The 19,175-nt window shown below is 42.2% G+C and overlaps 1 protein-coding gene across 1 annotated transcript in view; it reads left to right on the top strand.

Moving 5' to 3' along the window:
• lrp6 (low density lipoprotein receptor-related protein 6) overlaps nucleotides 1-19,175 on the top strand; it is a 64,048-nt gene that overhangs the window by 18,857 nt on the left and 26,016 nt on the right. Inside the window, exons 3-7 of the mRNA XM_049566547.1 lie at nucleotides 8,345-8,542; nucleotides 8,637-8,833; nucleotides 9,545-9,679; nucleotides 13,513-13,909; nucleotides 15,695-15,866. Of these exons, the coding sequence (XP_049422504.1) occupies nucleotides 8,345-8,542; nucleotides 8,637-8,833; nucleotides 9,545-9,679; nucleotides 13,513-13,909; nucleotides 15,695-15,866 (1,099 nt within the window). The remainder of the gene's footprint in view (nucleotides 1-8,344; nucleotides 8,543-8,636; nucleotides 8,834-9,544; nucleotides 9,680-13,512; nucleotides 13,910-15,694; nucleotides 15,867-19,175) is intronic.

Below are 19,175 nucleotides of genomic sequence, written 5' to 3' on the forward strand. Positions count from 1 at the left end.
TGCTATAGTAACAGATCTACACTTCAAGGTGAGCAGCACAAACAGAGCTCGGCATTGTTGTGACCGTTAGCGTGCCTAGTGACTGGAACTGTAATGTACATGTGCGAAAAGTCTCCGTTTTCAGAGGAACTGCATATTGCAAGTTTACATGACAACAGAGACGCTGCTGTTTCCAAAATGTTGCATTCTGAAACCCGTTTTGAAAACGTTGCGTTTTCAGGCACCCAAAACGCCGCTGTCATGTAAACGATCGGCCAGAACGCAACTTAAGTTTATCGTTTTCAGTTGAAATCGTTGTCGTATAAACGGGGCCATAGAGATCCTGCCCCAGTTATAATCATTGAGATGTCCTTAAAATAAAGCTTCTATTAAAAAAAATTCTCAATTAAATAAAGTTCAGTTTTGACAGTTTTTATATGCAAATCATCAAAACCACACTGCCTGTTAAGATCTGAAACAATTACCTAATGAATCAGTTAATTCATATAATATAGTGTTTCCATAAGGATGTTGTTTAGTGGATGACATTAGCCACCCAGATCTTGACGCATCTCGTCACCTGATCAGTTTAGTGAAGCACCTTTCCTACTGCTCAGAGCCTCCACCGACACCCTCTCACATCTGGCTATAAGATGTTCTCTCATTTATCAGGTCCGGACATTGTTCAGTGTTTCTTTTTCACACATGAAACACACATCAGGAGATTGTCTGTCAGACATGTTCTCACCTACTGGAAATACTTTGTTTGGTTAAGGCGAGGACAAACACCTGGGTAGAGCGTGGAGGAGGCAGAACATGACACACTTTACTTTGTAGTCATAAACAACAGAGTATCTTGACGTTCATTAAACTTGTCTGACGACAGCTTCAGCCCCTGCCAACAGAAGTTCCAGAGTCTTGTCATTTCTCCAGTTAAATGTTTTCATTGTTTCCGTCCTGTAAATTACCTTCATCTTCTTCTTCACCCTCGGATGTTTGTTTTCTCCTGGTTTCGTGCGAGCCTCGCATGAAAACGTCATCAACATGCTCACTCACTCGCTTTGAATTCTTCAGACAATTTCCTTTTGTATTCACACATGGACTCACTTAGACATTACACTGAGTTTGTACTTGGAGCTGGCAGGACGAAGTCCATTTAATGTCCGATCCAACTGATTGGACATTTGCATTCTCACATAGAGCTCCTCTGGGTAATGTCTAGATAATTTCAGGTTTGCAGTGCATGTGTGAGAGGGCCTGTAGTCTAGAGTGGGAGAAGTTATACTCAGCATTCATTCCTGGGATGAATGACGATGCAGTCGTCAAGACTCCAGCTTCAGTCGGCAGCAGTGGGTGCACAAATTTTCGCCCCTTTTCTGGCACAATGCAGTGACTTGCCACCACAAATTCCATTCGTCTCCCACCAAGCCTTGCTCGAATATTGTTCATAATGAGTCGGCACCGAGTTTAAAGGGAGACTGAATGTAGTAACAAATATAAAAAGAAGCAACCGTAACATTTTCGTAGGCCTCCATGCTGCTTTCTGCTGTTTACTACTGTGTTTTCTGGCACGTTTGTGACTTGCATATATGTAGTTATTGCGGTGGGAAAAGGGTACAAATGAAAGTTTGTAGTGATGCAGATGATGATCCAAACTTAATTTAAAGACTTTAGAGGCCTGAAGAATTGACCACCAGTATTTGTTGACCCCTCAAATGTTTCTTGGGATCCCTTGAGAGGTCCTGACCCTCATGTTAGGAATCAACTGCCTTAACGATAACTATACTCATTGATTGCAATCCTAAATATTTTGTTATCTACACCTGACAAGCAGAGATATTATAGATCATGTGAACACCATCAAAAGCTCCAGAACAGCTACTAAATGGACCCTGTTGTGATTGTTGTCATTTTATTAGCAGCTGTTTCCAATGAAAAGATTATTGATCTTTCAATCTCAACTTTCACGCCAACATGGTCCTGAGGATGACATTTTTAACATTTTTTTCCGTTGACAACTGTGGATCAGATTTAAAGCCCCAGAACTGCTACAAAATGGTCCTTGTTTGTCACCACCTGAAATTAAATGTTATTTACAATCATAAAAGTTTAAGAAAACAAGCACATAATCACATTTGAGAAGCTGGAGGCAGCAGATTTATCGGTGACAAATGAATCCAACCATCATCAAAGTTGCTGTTTGTTAATTGTTCTGGCTGTAATCTGAGTCATAAATCAGAATAAAAATGTTCAGTTGCAGCTTCTCTCGCAGATTATATCTCGTAAAATCTGAGTTTTTTAGTATGTGGTTTTGTTTAATGTGTGTCGTCAGAAATCTGGTGTGAAGACTCGACAGAGAGACCCTGTTACACAACCTGTGATTGGACAGCAGCTCTCTCAGATGGAGAGGCTTCGTCATTACATCAGACAGATTTTAAAAGGCGTGTAATTGGACTCGTTAAAGGGCTCATTTTGGACAGCAGTCCTCCCCCCGCCCCCGCTCTGGATCAGGCCTTTTGTCCGGCTCTGTTCAGTCCTTCCTGCCTCTGACTTACTGCCGACCTCTGCCGTCTTTGGTCACAACAGATTTTCTCACCAGCTACAAGTAGAAGACAACGACTGGCTCAGTTTGACGGACAGTTTTACAAAGTTTATGTCCAGAGATTCACACTGTCCGTCTGTTTCCTGCAAACTGATTCACTTTCAGTCTGTCGTCCGAAAGCAGCACCAGAAGACAGTTTTCTGAAGTGTTTGTTAAATACCTAAAACATATACCTTTGGTCTCTTTCACTTCTTTTGCGCAGCTGCCAATCATCTCCTAACTTGATAACGCTGTGAATATTTCATTTTTACTGACTTAAAGTGGAAAATATTTCTCGATTGGTTAATCACAAAAAGAATAACATTTATTGCTTAAAGTTTTCAATTTGTTTTTCAAGCAAAAATGTAAATTTTCAGCAATTTTCTGTGTTGTCTGTCACCATAAATGGAATATTTGGGGATTTTGGACCAAACAAAACATTTAAAGATATTAGCTTGAGCTCTAATAAATATCGATGTCTATTTTTCGCTAATTTCGGACATTTGTAGGGCGAACTCTTTCTGCAACTTGTGATTATTTTCATAAATCAATCAGTTTCCTAAAACCTGATTTCACACAATCAAATATCTTGTTTTGTCCAAAACCCAAAGCTTTTCTCTTTACTACAATATAAAACAGAGAAACAGTAAATATTCACATTTAAGAGGCTGAAAACTGCAAATATTTGGCTTTTTTTTTGGTTTGATAATTGATTCATTTTCTGTTCAATCAACCCAGTACATATAATTTAGGCATGTATACCTAGTTGGAGTTTTTGTTTGGTTAGTTTTGGCACCTTATCTTGCTGATTCCTTCCTTGGATGATATGTTAAATGTCTTAAAACCAGCAACTTTAGTGGATAAAATTAGATCAATTGATGATCATTAATCAGAGATGAGTCACAAGTTAAATGTGAGGCGTCAGAAGGTGGTTAATGGCATAGGAAAGAAATAAAAACATCATTCTGTTGCATAACTTGATTAATTTCTTGGATCTTTGCTGCAGTTTTTTAAATTTAACAGTAGATTTGGTAATCTTCGCTTGTCATGAAAGATTGCTGGAATAAAACATCTGAGAAGCTTGGTTGATGCAGTTGTGGTGATGGATTACAGCAGTATATTTTGATAGATCTCAAACCAAAATTTGGGAATTTCTGATGTTACCAAGAAGTATCTGGCCAGCTTATAAGTAATCAGTGCTTTAAGGTCCAGGTATCGGCTCTTCTACAGGTTTACTGCTCATTATTTTGGATGTGTTGCAGTTTGTTTTTGCTCCCGAGTCAGTTGTCTCCTGTCGAGGTCTCTGTGTCCGTCAGCTCGACCTCAGAGAGGGTTCAGGTCTTCATGAAGTCGTCCTCTCTGCTCCCCCTCAGCGCTGGAGTTTACTCTTCAGTCCGCCTCCTGTGGAGAGCTGATGTGTCGGGGGAGGGGAAGGATGGGTGGAGATTAGTGATGGTGGTGTGGATGGTGGAGGGTGGGGGTTCGGGGGCAGAGTAGCTGTCCAGCTGTGATGGTAATTAAGGCAAACAAAGAGGAGAATTAGCAGCACAGCAGAAACCTCCCCTCAGCAGGTTATAATCCTGATGTGCTGGAAAAACAGTTTGTAGTAAAATCACAAGGAAACATGTCAGCTGTGTTTTTTTTTTTAACTCTGCAGAGTTCTGGTTTAAACAAATCAGTCTGTCATGTGACTCTCAGATCAACGCAGATAGAAAGTAAACAAATCAACACCAGCATCAGCCTTTGAAATATAATTTACTGACATTTGCAGAAAAATACAGCATAAATGAGCATAAACACAAAACTATTATCTTTTTCAATACAAAAAAGCAAATCAGATAAAATGACACATCAGACATGCAAAGAGAATTACAGAAGAATTACATGTAGAGCTTCAAAAAACACTGACTTCTCTCTTATTTGCTTCTTCAATTAACTGATAAATATCTTGTTAATTTTGATATAAAACAGAAAAAATGAATCTAAGACGATGAAGCGACTGACAGCAGGGAATAAGTGACATTTGTGGTTGCTCCTGAAGATGGAAACAAAATCCTCTCATTTCACAGGGAGATATTTCATAGTTGACAATAGAGTGTGCCAGGGCTGACGTCAAAACCCTGAAGTTTAGCATCGCGCTGGTTCCCGGAAGAGAAAGTGAATGTGATTTTTGCAATGCGTTTTGGATTATGTCAGAAAATAAGCTCTGTGGCTAACACAAGTTTATGATACTTACAGGTTTTGTTCAGCGAGATAATCTTCACATATGAACTCCTTTCATACCGCATTTGAAGCTTAAATGCCATCGCCAGAAGTAAAAAGCTAACGATAGGCTTTAACGGACTACATGACTACTCCACGGTCGCATGACTCTTGACGTCACCATCACTAAGCTTTCAACTGATTTCGGCCGCTTTATTTTAAAAACATTGTATAATGGGGAAATCGGACTGTTTAAGCTAAATAAGAAGCTGTAATGGCGGACTGCCAGCACTCTCGCCTGTTCGAGGGTGATGACGTTTAATGTCCCCGACAGGGTTTGTAGTCGTATTGAGCAACTTGTTAGCAACCGCCTTTTTGACAACACGTAAAAGCTTCAAAATTCACAAGTAGGGTATTTACTGACATGTTTTATGTCGTAGAACAAAACCTGAAACTCGCTTAAGCTTTTGTTAACCACAGACCTTATTTGAGGCATTTTACCAAAATCCCATTCAAAAAATGTATTGACTTTTAGACGAGAGAACCGGAAGTGCTAAAAGCGCTAACGGAGTTCCAGGTTTACTGGCACACTCTATAATAATCACTTTATATAAAAGTGATTTAGTGTCTCTTTTTGACAAAGAAATTAATTGAATCGTGGTTCCAGAACAGAAGACTGAATGGGAGGAGGATCGTCAAATACAGTACTGATTAATAGTTTCAGTCTGTAGGGACTTGTTTACTAGTTTGGCATGAATTAACGGCCTAAAACGAGCACCTTACAACCTATAATTAATCCTTTTTTGGCATAACAATAGCAAAAATGTGTTTAAAGCAAAAGTCGACACGAAAGGTTGACAGTTTGTCTATATAGGTATGATGTTTAGGTGTTTGTAATTACGTCTATAAAGCCAACAACATGTTGCTTGAGGGCTTCTTCTCATTAATATTTTTCTAATTCAAGTTTATTCATGAACCTTTCCAGCAGATAAAACCCAGAATGCAACACAAGAAGTCAGAATAATCCTGAGAGTACATCACTAAAGAAAAGACAGCTAGTAGAAATCAAATAAAACAGAAAAGGAACAACCAACTATATCAGTTTGTTCAGGAAAAACAGCTGAAATAAATATTTAAAATAGCATCTTAGAGCATTTTTCTCTTCTCCCTTTTATGTATGGTTGTTGTTATTTAATAGGGAAGGTATCTTTGTAAGCCATCTGCCTTTATTTACACCTCCCACAATACCTATCATAAATGAGCTGAGGTTTACCTGTCGTTTAATAACACCTGTGTGTTCAGTTCATACATTGAGCATCAGTTTCCTTCATGTGGGGGCAGTAAACACTCAAACAGCAGCTCCTCGGCCTGCATCTGCTCTCTTGGTTGGTTGCCTGGCAACAGCAGCATCAGCAGCAGTAAATGTACGTCCTCCACTTGAGACCCAGCTCCCTCTGTCAGTCTGTCTGGATCCAGAGCTGCTGTGAAATGACTGCAGACTCACTGAGCTCTTTGTTTTCAAAACTCAACAGCTATTTTATTTTAGGTGCTTTTTGAGGAGCCGCTTCGTAAAACTCAAACTCTCTGTGTGATGGGTTTGTTTTGGTGTTGTTTCTACTCAACAAATCATTTTTGGGGGGTTTCTTTAAGGGTGGATACTGATTTTTAGAACAGGTAACAGATATTCTGAGCAGATGCAGTTTGCAGTGTTTAATTAAATGCAGTAAAAAAAAACAGATTTTAAAAAACATCCTAAAAGCCATTGTTTTTATACCCTCTTTTATGTCTTATAATCTGCCCTCCCTGGTGTTTGTATGTGTAATACTGCCATAGGCCTATTAGTTTTTAGACCCTTTATTTAATGCAGTCATTCAGAGAGAGAGAGAGAGAGAGAGAGAGAGGGACCACACTGCCCAACCCACAAGAACATGTGTTAATCAACCACCTTAACCCGACCTGCACACCACTGACTTTATTATAGTAGCACAGTAGTCATGACTGAGGACTGAATTTGGGACAGAGACATGGACTGAGCACCAAAGTGTGTGAATCTGTTTGAGAGAGAGTGTGACATTGAGAGGTGAAGAGAAGGTGGAAGGCGGACTATTTCCTGCAGTGTTTCTGTAATATATGAATAACCTATACATAGCGCTTACACTGACCTGCCACCCGCACCCCAGAAACACAAACACAACAACTCTGATAATTGTATAAATGCTAAATATTGTGGCTAGGGATACATAATATGGGATTTTTTTGCTGACTTGTAACAACTTATTTGGTCGGTAACTAGGGTTGGGTCAGTATGAGGGAAAAAAAAAAAAACGGTCCGGTTTTTGTGAAAAACCGCATCAAGTCGGTCATACCGGATTTTCGCCACTTGGGGGCGCAGTTGACTCATTTAAAATAAAAAACGACCATAGTGACAGTAACACGTTGTTTCTTTTATTCCTTACAAATAAATTTGCAGCTTACTCAATCAGTGCAAACAAGGGTTGCCTCCTTCGTCTGGCTCAAAGTCAAAGTGTTGCCATACTGGCGCGTTCTTTGATTTCTTTGAGACTAAATTGTCCGCCATTATCGACACCCCGTCACTGTTAAACAAACTCCAGGCTACAGTAGAGGCCTCGGCATTCTGCCGTAAAATGATGTATGCGGTCCGGTCAGTTTCAAAAACGGACGGAGTACCGAACCGAACTGGTATTACCGAGAACCGACCCAACCCTATCGGTAACCAATACTGATATGGAAATATCCACTTTTTCCCCAACTAACGTCAGTAATCAAGTCATGTCTCTGCTGTGTGATGGAGTTAACATCATGTTATGCATGCACACTCTTATCATGATGGCCCACTAGCAGATGAGGACATGAAACACAATACCTTTTGATGTATGTAATATTCAGTAATTGTGCAAAATAAGAAAAAGCACGCTGGCCGAGTTCATTTTAAAGCCAATATCGGCCGATACAGATGATGTGCCGATATTATCGTACATCCCTAATTGCAGCTGATAATCAGTTGAACCGTAGTGTCTATGAGATCACATACCAGACGTGCTGTTGCTTTTTCAGTTTGGTTTATCTACCTGTAATGTTCAACGTTAACCCCAAATTCAAAAAACAACATATTAATCCTCTTCCCTGTAGTGCTGTTTACCAGTCTAGATAGTTTTGGTGTAAGCTGCAGAGTGTTTATATCAGCTGTAGAGATGTCTGCCTTCTCTCCAGTATAATGGAACTAGACGGCACTCAGCTTGTGGTGCTCAAAGCGCCAAAAAATACATAAAAAACAACCCTCAACAGTACTGTGTCTTTGTAGAAATCATGACCCGTTTACTCAAGATAATCCGCAGACCTTGTTGTGAGCAGTTTCATGTAGGAAGTAGTTTCTTTCTCCTGAACTACACCCTCAAACCGAATCACTGCACAGATGGAAACATCTACTGCTAGCTCACCTAGCACCACTGAGCTAGCTAATGTTACAGCTCAGCTGAGGAGGACGCCATTAATGTCTACATTTCGAGTCTTTTGTTCATGAGTAGATGTACTGACCTTGTGTGTGTCCCTGCCCCCCCTCAGGTACATGTACTGGACAGACTGGGGTGAGATCCCAAAGATTGAGCGGGCAGGGATGGACGGGACGAATCGCTCCATGATCATCAATAAAGAGATCTACTGGCCCAACGGTCTGACACTGGACTACAGCCAGGAGAAACTGTACTGGGCCGACGCCAAACACAACTTTATCCACCGATCCAACCTGGACGGATCCTCCAGGTACACAACACCACCAACATGTCCTCTATCACATTCATTTACTACTCTAAGTACGTGACTTAGTTAATCTGACCTCTGTCTGATGTGTTTTCAGGGAGGTTGTGGTTAAAGGGGAGCTGCCTCACCCGTTCGCCCTCACCCTGTACGAGGACACACTGTTCTGGACCGACTGGAACACCCACTCCATCCACTCCTGCAGGAAAGAGACCGGAGCCGAGCAACGCATCGTCCACTCCGACATCTTCTCACCAATGGACATCCACGTCTTCAGCGCCAAGAGACAAAACATCTGTGAGTCCAAATGTCCTCTCAGAGTCCTGAAGAGTCAGACCGAGAATATCAAACAGCTCTGTGGGCTCCACCTTGATGTTTACCAAACATGTAGATGCTTTTAAATCATCAGAGTTCAGTCTCATGGAGAAATATTGTTCTTGGCACAAAACTGACCGGAGTTCAACTTCCTGAGAGGGAATATGTTTTGTTTCTGTCTTAAAAATAAAACATGTTTGTCCTCAGTGCACTTAAAAGGGTGAATTCAGTATTTTTCAGCCTGGACTGTATTTTCCCATGTTTTTGTGTCCAAGTGACTGATGGGAACAGTTTGTTAGTAGGGAGAGTGTTGCAGCTGGCAGCAGCAGCGTAACCACTCAGGGGTTGTTTGCTCCATCAGTGTGTGCTTGTTTTTGTCACTGACAGGCCCAGCTTGTTATTCTACGTGTCTGACAACATTATGGAAAGGATCCCTACAGAGATAGAGCTTTAGTTAAAGTTAGTAAGATCCTTTTTGTTTTAACTAGAAACAGCCCAGAAATAGCTTTGACACGAGCATCCAGGTTAAAACAGAAGGTACCCTTTAAGTCAATTGTGCTGAGATTATTAGTTAATTGAGGGTTTAATGAAGATTTCAGATTAAAAGATGTAAAGACAACAGGCTTGGAGGGAACAATGAGTCTTTATTTAATCTCTGCTAAACTGTAACGTGTGTCCTCTCTGTGTCAACAGTAGCGAGCAGTCCGTGCTCGGTGAAGAACGGAGGATGTTCCCACCTCTGTCTCCTCTCTCCGCTGAAGCCCTTCTTTCAGTGTGCATGTCCCACAGGAGTCCAGCTGCTGGAGGACGGGAAGACCTGCAGAGACGGTGAGGACACACATCATCATCATCATCATCATCATCATACCTTCAATGGACACACACCTGCACATATGAAAAGTTTTGCGTCACTTACCTATAAGGGCATTGCCTCAGGAAAGGGCCCGTAAGCTGTCGTATTAGTTTGTCCATGAACCAGTTAGTTGATGACAGAAAATTAATGTGAAACTACTTTGATGGTTGAAGTTATTTTTCTTGTTAAACTTATTCTGGGCATGTTCATATTGTCAGTTTACTGTACACCCACCAAAAGTGTTTGTTTGTGTCTGACAACATTATGGACAGGATCCCTACAGAGATAGACATTTTTGTTAAACAGTAAGATTGTTATTGTTTAACCAGAAACAGCCCCGAAATCATCATCGACAAACCCACCAGACTTAGGGCCGTTTCATAGTCGACGCAAAGGCATGCAGATGCGAACGCATTGGGATGCATTGGCCGCCATGATGCATCTCAAAATGTTTTGTCCATTTTTTTTTGATATGCAACGCGTGTAATACCATGCGTTGCCAGCCGGGGTGATAATGCAAGCGATGTACTTGAAACGAACCATTTTGTGTTATTCACAGAAGAAGCAGGTATGAAATAGGTCGGGCGAGGAGGAGAAACTTTACAGACTCGTACGGGTAGTGTTGCACGGTATACTGGTTCCAGCGGTAGACCGCGGTACTTAAACACCACAGTACATATGATTCCATAATGTTGGAGTACCTCATGGTACCACTACTGTGGGATAAGTTCAAAGTCCAATCGCAAGAGGGTGAGTGTCCATGCGCTGTCCAATAACGACGCATTTGTGACTAAAAGTAGTTTTGTGCGAGCAAAAGAAATCATTCAGGAGCACGCAGTGTGAGTACAGATTTCAACCAGCAGCAGAAACAAAAAGCGAATCCCGCCGGTTGTGGGTTGAATGGGGGTCACAGACAGGAATACGGTGGAACGCTATGGCCACCGCAAGATAACGGTTTACTGGCGACCGAGAAGTCCAGCTCCAGGTCCAATAATATCCTCTTCTTGGTGTCATGACTGCCCAGAAGTACCTGAACAGCCGAGGTGTGGCGGCACACAGGTATGTGACGTGTCAGAGCCGAGTCAGAAACGAGCCGTTCACATTTCTCTCTTTGTGGCAGGTAACGGTCCACAAACCTCACCACACTTTAGGGACTGTTCTTTACTTATGAAGGGACTGTTCTTTACTTGTCAGGGGAGGAGGGTGGCTGGTTGATTTTTATTTTATTTATTTATTTATTTTATTTTGATCCCCCCTATGTTAATCACTTATTGATGCTGTTTTTGAAGTATGAATAAGTCAATAAGTAATTTATTCCATTGAAATATCATTGATGTATTATAGAAACGTGATTTATCTTTTTATAAATGACAAAAGGCACATCTGCCTCATTTTTGCTGTGGTATCATGATACTACTCAGAACCATGATATTGTCACCGGTATCGTACCGTGGGTCCCAGTTTTGGTACCGTGACAACACTACATATGGGCACACCCCCATTTATATGACAGCTGTAGTGCCCTGCACTCTACCAAAATAGCAATACTAGCTAGCCAGAATGTACCGGTGACTCTGCTACCCCCTATTGCACGAGCGATGTATTGCATTTCAAGTGTCACCAGTGTCGCTTGCGTTCAATGTGTTTACTATGAAAGGAACTGCGTTGCTCGCGCTGCTTGTGTTGCGTGTGTCGACTATGAAACGGCCCTTAAAGTAAATAGTGATTTTTATCATTGTAAAACACACTTTATTCAAAGTCAACAGAAAAACAGGTTGAAAAATACGGGACGTTGGCTTAAAGGATTTTCAGCGTCTGAAACTTTTGAATATAATTTAATTGAGGCTTTAAATTGGAGCTTGTGAAGACGTCTGTCAGCTTTTTTGTTAAAATGTGTACTCATAAAAAAGGCATTCCACCCCTTTTTATCTAAAAGCCTTCTTTAGTTCTTCACAACTTGGTAAGAAACTTATTCAAGAATCTGAAACAAATCTGGTTACTTCTACATATTACATCTTCACTGAAAAATCAAAGTTTTATGTAACACATGTGCCAATCCAACTTTTTTTTATCAGCAGATGCAGAGTCAAATACCTCAACTCTTAGTGTCTGCTGATACTGGGCACTGATCCGATACGATTGCTGTTATTTTGCACATAAAATCTGTGAGACAAGTATGATACGATGGAAAAACTGAATGTCTTTGGAGTTTTTGCAAGTTTGGAAAAGTATTGGAAACGACTGAGATGTGTGGCGAAACAGCTGGATATCGACCAGCTGGACTTGTGCTAACATCAACCAGTCCGTGTCTTTATCTCACTGCCATAAATCCTGATATTGCAACATTAGCTTATTATTTCAAGGCAATATCATCCACCCTCGTCTGTAAAAACAAAAACTAATGTAAATCAGTTTCTTCTGATTATGACGGTACGTTATCTGTGTTTAGAGAGTCAGCAGGAAGCATATTCCACAAAAAGTGGAATTGTAAAGTGAACCTGGGTGAAAACTCAGCAGAAGAAACTCTGTCTCATTATCTGCACTTTGGCTTCAAAGACACTCGAGTGGAAACAGAAAAGCATCCAAATATTTCCTGAAGTGCGTCACTGAAAGACGCACAAGTTTGAAGATTATCTATTATTTTCAGAAAGAAAACACAAAAAACTCCTCTTGTGTAACTGTTTACAAGATTTCAGCCCGAGCAGACAGATTGAATTCATTACTGTGTGTGTGTGTGTGTGTGTGTGTGTGTGTGTTTGTTTGTGTGCTTTGAGAAACCAGCAGATTCTCTGTTTTAGTTTGGGACCAAACCTCATTAGCTTTTTCTCTAATTTAAAATCCCGATGACGCTCTTGCTCCACTTCTCTCCGCCTCGTGGCCGCGGTCGTCTCTGGACGCTCAGAGCAGCTAAAGGTGGTGTTGGGCTGACCTGCAGTTGCCATGGTAACCCCACTCCATCACCAGCCGGGTTTGCTGTGTGAATGGCAGCCCTGGTCGTTCCCCCTCCTCCCATTCCTCTGCCTCTTTTATTTACATTTTTTTGGTTCAGTAACCCTCGCCTGCAGAGCGACGGAGGAGCTGAAGGCGGGGAGGCTTTTGTGAAGGACGGGATCACATGTTCCCCCCGCAGACAATGCCTCCTTTCACTGCCGGGGTTTAACTATTTCAGCTTTGCTTCTTGAACCGGGGAGTATCCGAGTGGAGCGTGGTCGCAGTCTGACCTGAAGGGTTGAAGTTTATTGTTTGACTGCGGCCATGTCTCTCCACCTCCTCCTCCCCCTCCTCCTCCTTCCTCCTCACCAACAGTAACTCACAAAGTTAATTTTTTGGATGTTAAAGCTTTTGCTAATTTGTTGCTTTTGCCCAGCATTAAACAATTTGGTTTGAACTGATCAACTGATTTGGATTCATGGAGTTAAATCCACAATCAGATGTTGCCCAGAACTTGTGGTCTGACAGAAAGTTAATTGGCAACTATTTTGATAACCGATGAATTAAAAGCTGCAGAATATTTTCTTTCTGCTTCTCTATGAGCTGCACATTTTGAGTTTATGACCGTTGCTCAGGCAAGAAATTTGAAGACTTATTCTGATGAAACTAATTGATGAAAGGTTCTGTATGCGACATTCAGAGCATAAAGATATAGTGGAGCAATGGCGTCAAGTTACCTCTGTGTTGTAATCCAAGCTCCTCTTTGATTCAAGCTTTGATCCAACTCAGGTTGAGTGAAATGTTTCTGTCATTTGGTGAACTGACCCTTTAAAGCAGTCGCCATGTTGTCTTAAATCTGTGTAAACTTGCTCCTCAGGTGCCACTCAGATGCTGCTGTTAGCTCGGCGAACGGACCTGCGGCGCATCTCTCTGGACATGCCGGACTTCACCGACATCATCCTGCAGGTGGACGACATCCGCCACGCCATCGCCATCGACTACGACCCTGTGGAGGGATACATCTACTGGACGGACGACGACGTGAAGGCCATCCGCCGCTCCCTGCTGGACGGCAGCGACGCCCAGTTTGTGGTCACGTCTCAGGTGAACCACCCTGATGGCATTGCTGTGGACTGGATCGCCAGAAACCTGTACTGGACCGACACGGGGACTGATCGTATCGAGGTGACCCGACTCAACGGGACCATGCGCAAGATCCTGATCTCTGAAGACCTGGACGAGCCCAGAGCCATCGTCCTGGACCCAGTGGCTGGGTGAGTGTCTGAGACTGATGATTGATTATTTCTTTAAGTCATTTATGAAGTAAAATATTTGCTTCTTATAGTTTCTTAAATGTAAAGGTTTTATTTCATGTTGACAGGACAGGTCTTAAATCAGTTTCCACATACCATCCACACGTAGAATTGCAACAACTCTTAGCAGATCAACAGAAAATTAATTGGCAACTAATTTGATCACTGAACATTCAGACATTGGCTGGTTTCGTGTGGGAGTTTGTGGGAACCTCACGATTTGGTTTGATTACAGTTATTTGGTGTCTGATTCAATATAGATTCTGGAATGAATAGAAATGGTGGCGCAATTTTCAGTCTCTTGCTCCAGTATACTATGCGCCACACCATTCACTTGTGTCTGAATTTCACTGCAAAACAATATGAAGCACAAGTAAAATGATCCACAGCCATATTTATTTATTTGCGTTAATTATTCTGAGCGCTCCTTACAGTCTCCTGCCTGTATGAGAGTAACAAAATGAGGGGGAGGCGGAGTGCGTCTCCAGCAGTGGAGAGCAGCCTCTCTGCTGCACATTAGCTCTGGGGAAAGCCAAGACGCTTTGCAGGCCCCTAACCCCTAACCTTAACTTGGCTCTCAGGCTGAGCACAAAGTTATATCTCTGCCACAGAGTTGGTTAAAGTTGTTTGATGCTGCAGCTGATCTCGTTTGTTAAAGGTACCACTGCTGCTCCACTTCGCTAACGCTAGTCTCTGGGTGATGATGTTTTGCTGCTACGAAATAAACTACCAAATCTTTAAAATTGACCCTACTCAGTTGGATAGCTAACTAGACTTACTAGCAAACTAGGACAGACCACCCAACTCTGTTTTTATTAAACTGTACCTCCCCGAATATGGCGCTAATCGTTTTAGCATTAGCTTTTTTATTTAAAACTTTGAAGCTCACGATCAACTACCTCAGTGCTCTGCTAGTTATCCTGACTAATTGGCTAACCAGCAGACTCAGGTAGATCACCCATATTTGTGTTTTTATTGAGTTACACCTCCCGGACTAAAAAGCTAAGTCCATTACATGTAATGGTTAGCATTAGCTTTGCTTTGCTACAGTTTTGAGCTACTTACCTATCCCGTGATTGATACAGATTTAGGTGGTGTACCCCAGTCTGCTTTCAGCCCATGTGCAGCATGTATTGTAATGAGCAACTTTTGAGAACAGGTTGCAGCAGCTGTGTCTCTGTATTAAATTAAAACATGCTTGCAACCGCTGCATTTCGTGAAGATGAATTACAAGTTAACTCCAGCGTTTTCGCACTCCGGACTGTTGGAGTGCTCCTCTCACTAACAATCGTTGACATTTGTGAATCGATGCTGAATCTTTCATTTCTGCAGCACAGTGCTTCTGAGAATCCTAGTGTATTATTTATACTTTCTCTTACTCACTGTTGGTTTAAGTTACTGCATCTTCCAACAGAACAGCATGGTTGAATTTCACTCTGCATGCATGCTTTTAGCCTAATGTTGTTGAAATAGAGCAGCTAATGTGAGATGCCCGTTAGGTTCATCATGTTTCCTCAGTATTTTGCAAGTGGACGTTGAGATTGTTCTGTCACTTACTGACAAAGCTTTGTACATGTAGGATCACAAACAGGTTTACATGTGACTGACTGCATCATTTTGATTGATGTGTAACTGATCTGATGTGAGAAACATAAAGATGAGAACTGGTTTCTTAATCACACCATCAGCCAGACGAACACATCAGATAAAGCTCCAGAGCTGATGACTCTCTCTTTGTGTTTCCAGTTACATGTACTGGACCGACTGGGGCGAGGTGCCAAAGATCGAGCGGGCTGACCTGGACGGTATGGAGCGGCAGGTGATGGTCAACACATCTCTGGGCTGGCCCAACGGCCTCGCCCTCGACTACGAAGAACGCAAACTCTACTGGGGAGACGCCAAGACGGATAAGATCGAGGTCAGTGTTTTATTTGCATTCTGTGTGTGAATGTGTGTGTGTTCATCTGGGAGTTGTAGTTTTAGATTCAGTGTGAGTTCACCTGAGAGGATCAGAGGAGCTGAACGCTGCGAGTTCTTGTTCTCGGCCTCTCATAAAGCCGAGCTCCCGCTGGTTTGACGGCGGCTCCTCGCTGTGACAGTTAACTGCTGAACACGGCCTCCCACCGGGCCGGTCAGAGAGCCGGAGGCCGCCAGGGGCATACTGATGCTTCCTGTCAGCCTTCAGAATAAAGTGACGGCACTAATCAGTCACATGATGATGGCTCTGATCTTCGTGTCGGCAGGAAGGTGTCTCTAAAATGTTGATTCAGGCAGGAAGAGTCTTTTGTTTTCAGGTGTAGGGATTAAAAAGTGCCCTTAAATCTTTTCTCAGCACTGGACTTATTTTAATTCTTAAGTGGAATTGAAGCTGTAATCTGACAGCCACCAGACTCCAGTCACATTAACAGTAAGTTTACTTTGCAAAACAGGAATTGCTGTTCCCCGGCTGTCACGATTACTTAGTGTGAAAGGTAAGGTATCAGGTGCCACTTTTGTCCCCGGAAGTGAAAGTTATTGTTAACATTTTTCAACTCTGAATGTCCAGAGAAAAAAAACACCAAGCTGTAACACTCAGTGACGCTCAGCACCTTGTCATGCTGTAGCAGAGTGTAGATACACAACACTCCCATTGCAAAGGATTCACAAAATGTGCTGCCCTCTTTTCTTTTTGATGAGTCGCTGCAGCTGCACTTGTCGTCATCTTTCACGTGTTGTTGTTCGTCCACGCTGGTAGGAGTTCTTCTTCCTTTGGCGTAGACTAGAACACTTGAAGGCGTATATGCTGACACGTCAGGCCCCGAAGAATTGCATCCCTGATACCTTCTGAAGAAAAACAATAACCGTCACATTTTCAGAATTTTGGCATCCACTTGGTATCAAAGTATGAGTTCTGCTGACATCCCCAGTACCAGTATTGTGACTTTTCTCATTAACCTTCATTTTTTTTCCAGATATGAAACACATTTATTTTAGTTAAATTTACATGAAAAAAGGAACAAAAAATATATTCTGGTGTAAACACAGATTATTTCCAGTTGTACGTCTCTGAATCCTGTCAGTCACTCAGACGGCTGTTAAACTTTCTCCACATCATGAGTCGGTCTCCACATCAAAGCTGACGGAGCGGCCTGTTAAACGTTGGTGCTGTAAAGAGTGTCGACAGTCCAGTTGGGTCTGAAAATACAACTTTCTCTTTTTCTCTCTCTGCGGTTTCCATCCTCACGCCATCTCGCCGTGTTCTCGTTTTTTATTTTCCTCTCCGGGGGTGGCGTGACCCCACCTGAACCCCCTTTCCAAGCCCCTCAGGGGTGGTGGTGGTGGTGGTTCTCGTCTCGCTCAATGGGAGAGGGGCTGAGGGGCCTCCTCTGGCCTCTCTCCCTCCCTCCCCTCAGGTTTCTCGGAGGACCCGGTTTTTGCGGCGGGATCCCACATCTGGTTCCGATTGCGGCCTGCACTCCAGCTGCGGTCGGCTCTGTTTAGAATAGACCCCGAATCTGAAACCGTCGCCGCACTGCGGTCACAACTCCCAAACCAGCGGAGACCTTTTGGCTGAGGCCGTCGAGCTGAGGATGGAAACTTCATTTTATATTTATACACCAGCACCACTCTCTCTCTGGCCGTGTGTGTGTGTGTGTGTGTGTGTGTGTGTGTGTGTGTGTGTGTGTGTGTGTGTGTGTGTGTGTGGAGGATGTTTTGAAAGATGGCAGCCGGCCATGCAGGGGCTGTTCTGGGAGCAGCGAATAGCGTCGCTCCACACTGTTGATCAGTTAAAGGACCGAGCAGATTACAGGCCTCACTGTTTTTTTCCCTTTCAGTAGATTCCTGACATTTCTCCTCTGTTGACACTTCGAGTCTCTCGGCATGTTTTACACAGAATCTTATCAGAGATGTCTTCATGTGTCTCAAACGGGCAGACACAGAAAACCTGGTAGAAATTATTTTCCTCTTATTTTTGTCCAAACTAGTTTTTATTTCAGACTGAACAAAAGTTTTGAATCTAGTGTAACTTTGCAGGATCTGTTTTCTTTTGGTTACTTGATCCAACATCAGAAGTTTCACCATCCGGCCTCAATAACTCAGCTCTGAACACACCACCAAACAGAGATCAAACCATATGAGGTATAGTGACCAAAGTCACCATGGTAAAATGTGCTGATTTTTTTTTTTAAGTACTGATACGTACACACAATTTCTTTCACACTCTGTAAACAATAATGCTAAAAAATCTCCGGTGTGCTGTCGCTGCCTTCTGTCATGTTTTCATTGACACTAAACAAAGCCACGCAGTGCCTGTGTCTGGGAGTCTGTCGTCAGCTTTGGTTGATGCTGAACAGAATTTACTGCAAGCTTTTCAAACCATGGTGATCAAGCACGATTTAAATTATATTTAAGATTTGAAATAGTAAAACCAAACAAACAAACAAGCGAGGACCATTTGACATTATTGTTGGATTTCCTCCATATTTTATTGCCGGGCATTCGTATCAGATTCTGTAACATCTGAACAAAATATTGGTGAGTGTTAATTTTGTTAACGAAAACTTAATGCCATTAAATGCAAATTTTTTTTCCCCCATGACTAAGATGAGATGATAACGAGCAGGCACTGACGTCATTAAACACCCTGCACATTTGCTTATCTCTGATATTGGAAAAAAATGCAACTTGACAAAGAATCTCAACTGTATTTTAGTTATTTGAAATTAAAAAGTGAGAGTTTTTGCCCAAACTTCCATTAAAAAAAATGGTTTTAAAAAGGGTTTCAGCGCTTAGTCTCAACTTAATTTTACTTTTTACACAAACTTTAATTTAAAAAATGGTTTCAACTTTCAGTTCTAGTAATAAAACAGTTTGTTTAACCAAATATAACTGCACTTTTTGAAGGTCATTTAGACTTATGATAATTATAATTCTCTAATACTGCGATACTGTTAAACCGCAATATTTTCTGAGACCGTTATCGTACCGTGAAAATATGACAGCCCAAATCAGCACGACGAAAAAGACAAGACTAAAACTTTACTTAACTCTCGCTTTATTTTCGTTGACAAGTGTTAGCAAGTTAGTTAGGGGGCAGCAGTAGCTCAGTCCATAGGGACTTGGGTTGGGAACCGGAGGGTCACCTATTCAAGTCCCCGTCCGGACCAAATATGGAGAGTGGACTGGTGGCTGGAGAGGTGCCAGTTCACCTCCTGGGCACTGCCAAGGTGCCCTTGAGCAAGGCCCC

Source organism: Epinephelus fuscoguttatus, linkage group LG22 (assembly GCF_011397635.1).
Source record: "Epinephelus fuscoguttatus linkage group LG22, E.fuscoguttatus.final_Chr_v1".
NCBI classification, from domain to species: Eukaryota; Metazoa; Chordata; class Actinopteri; order Perciformes; family Serranidae; genus Epinephelus; species Epinephelus fuscoguttatus.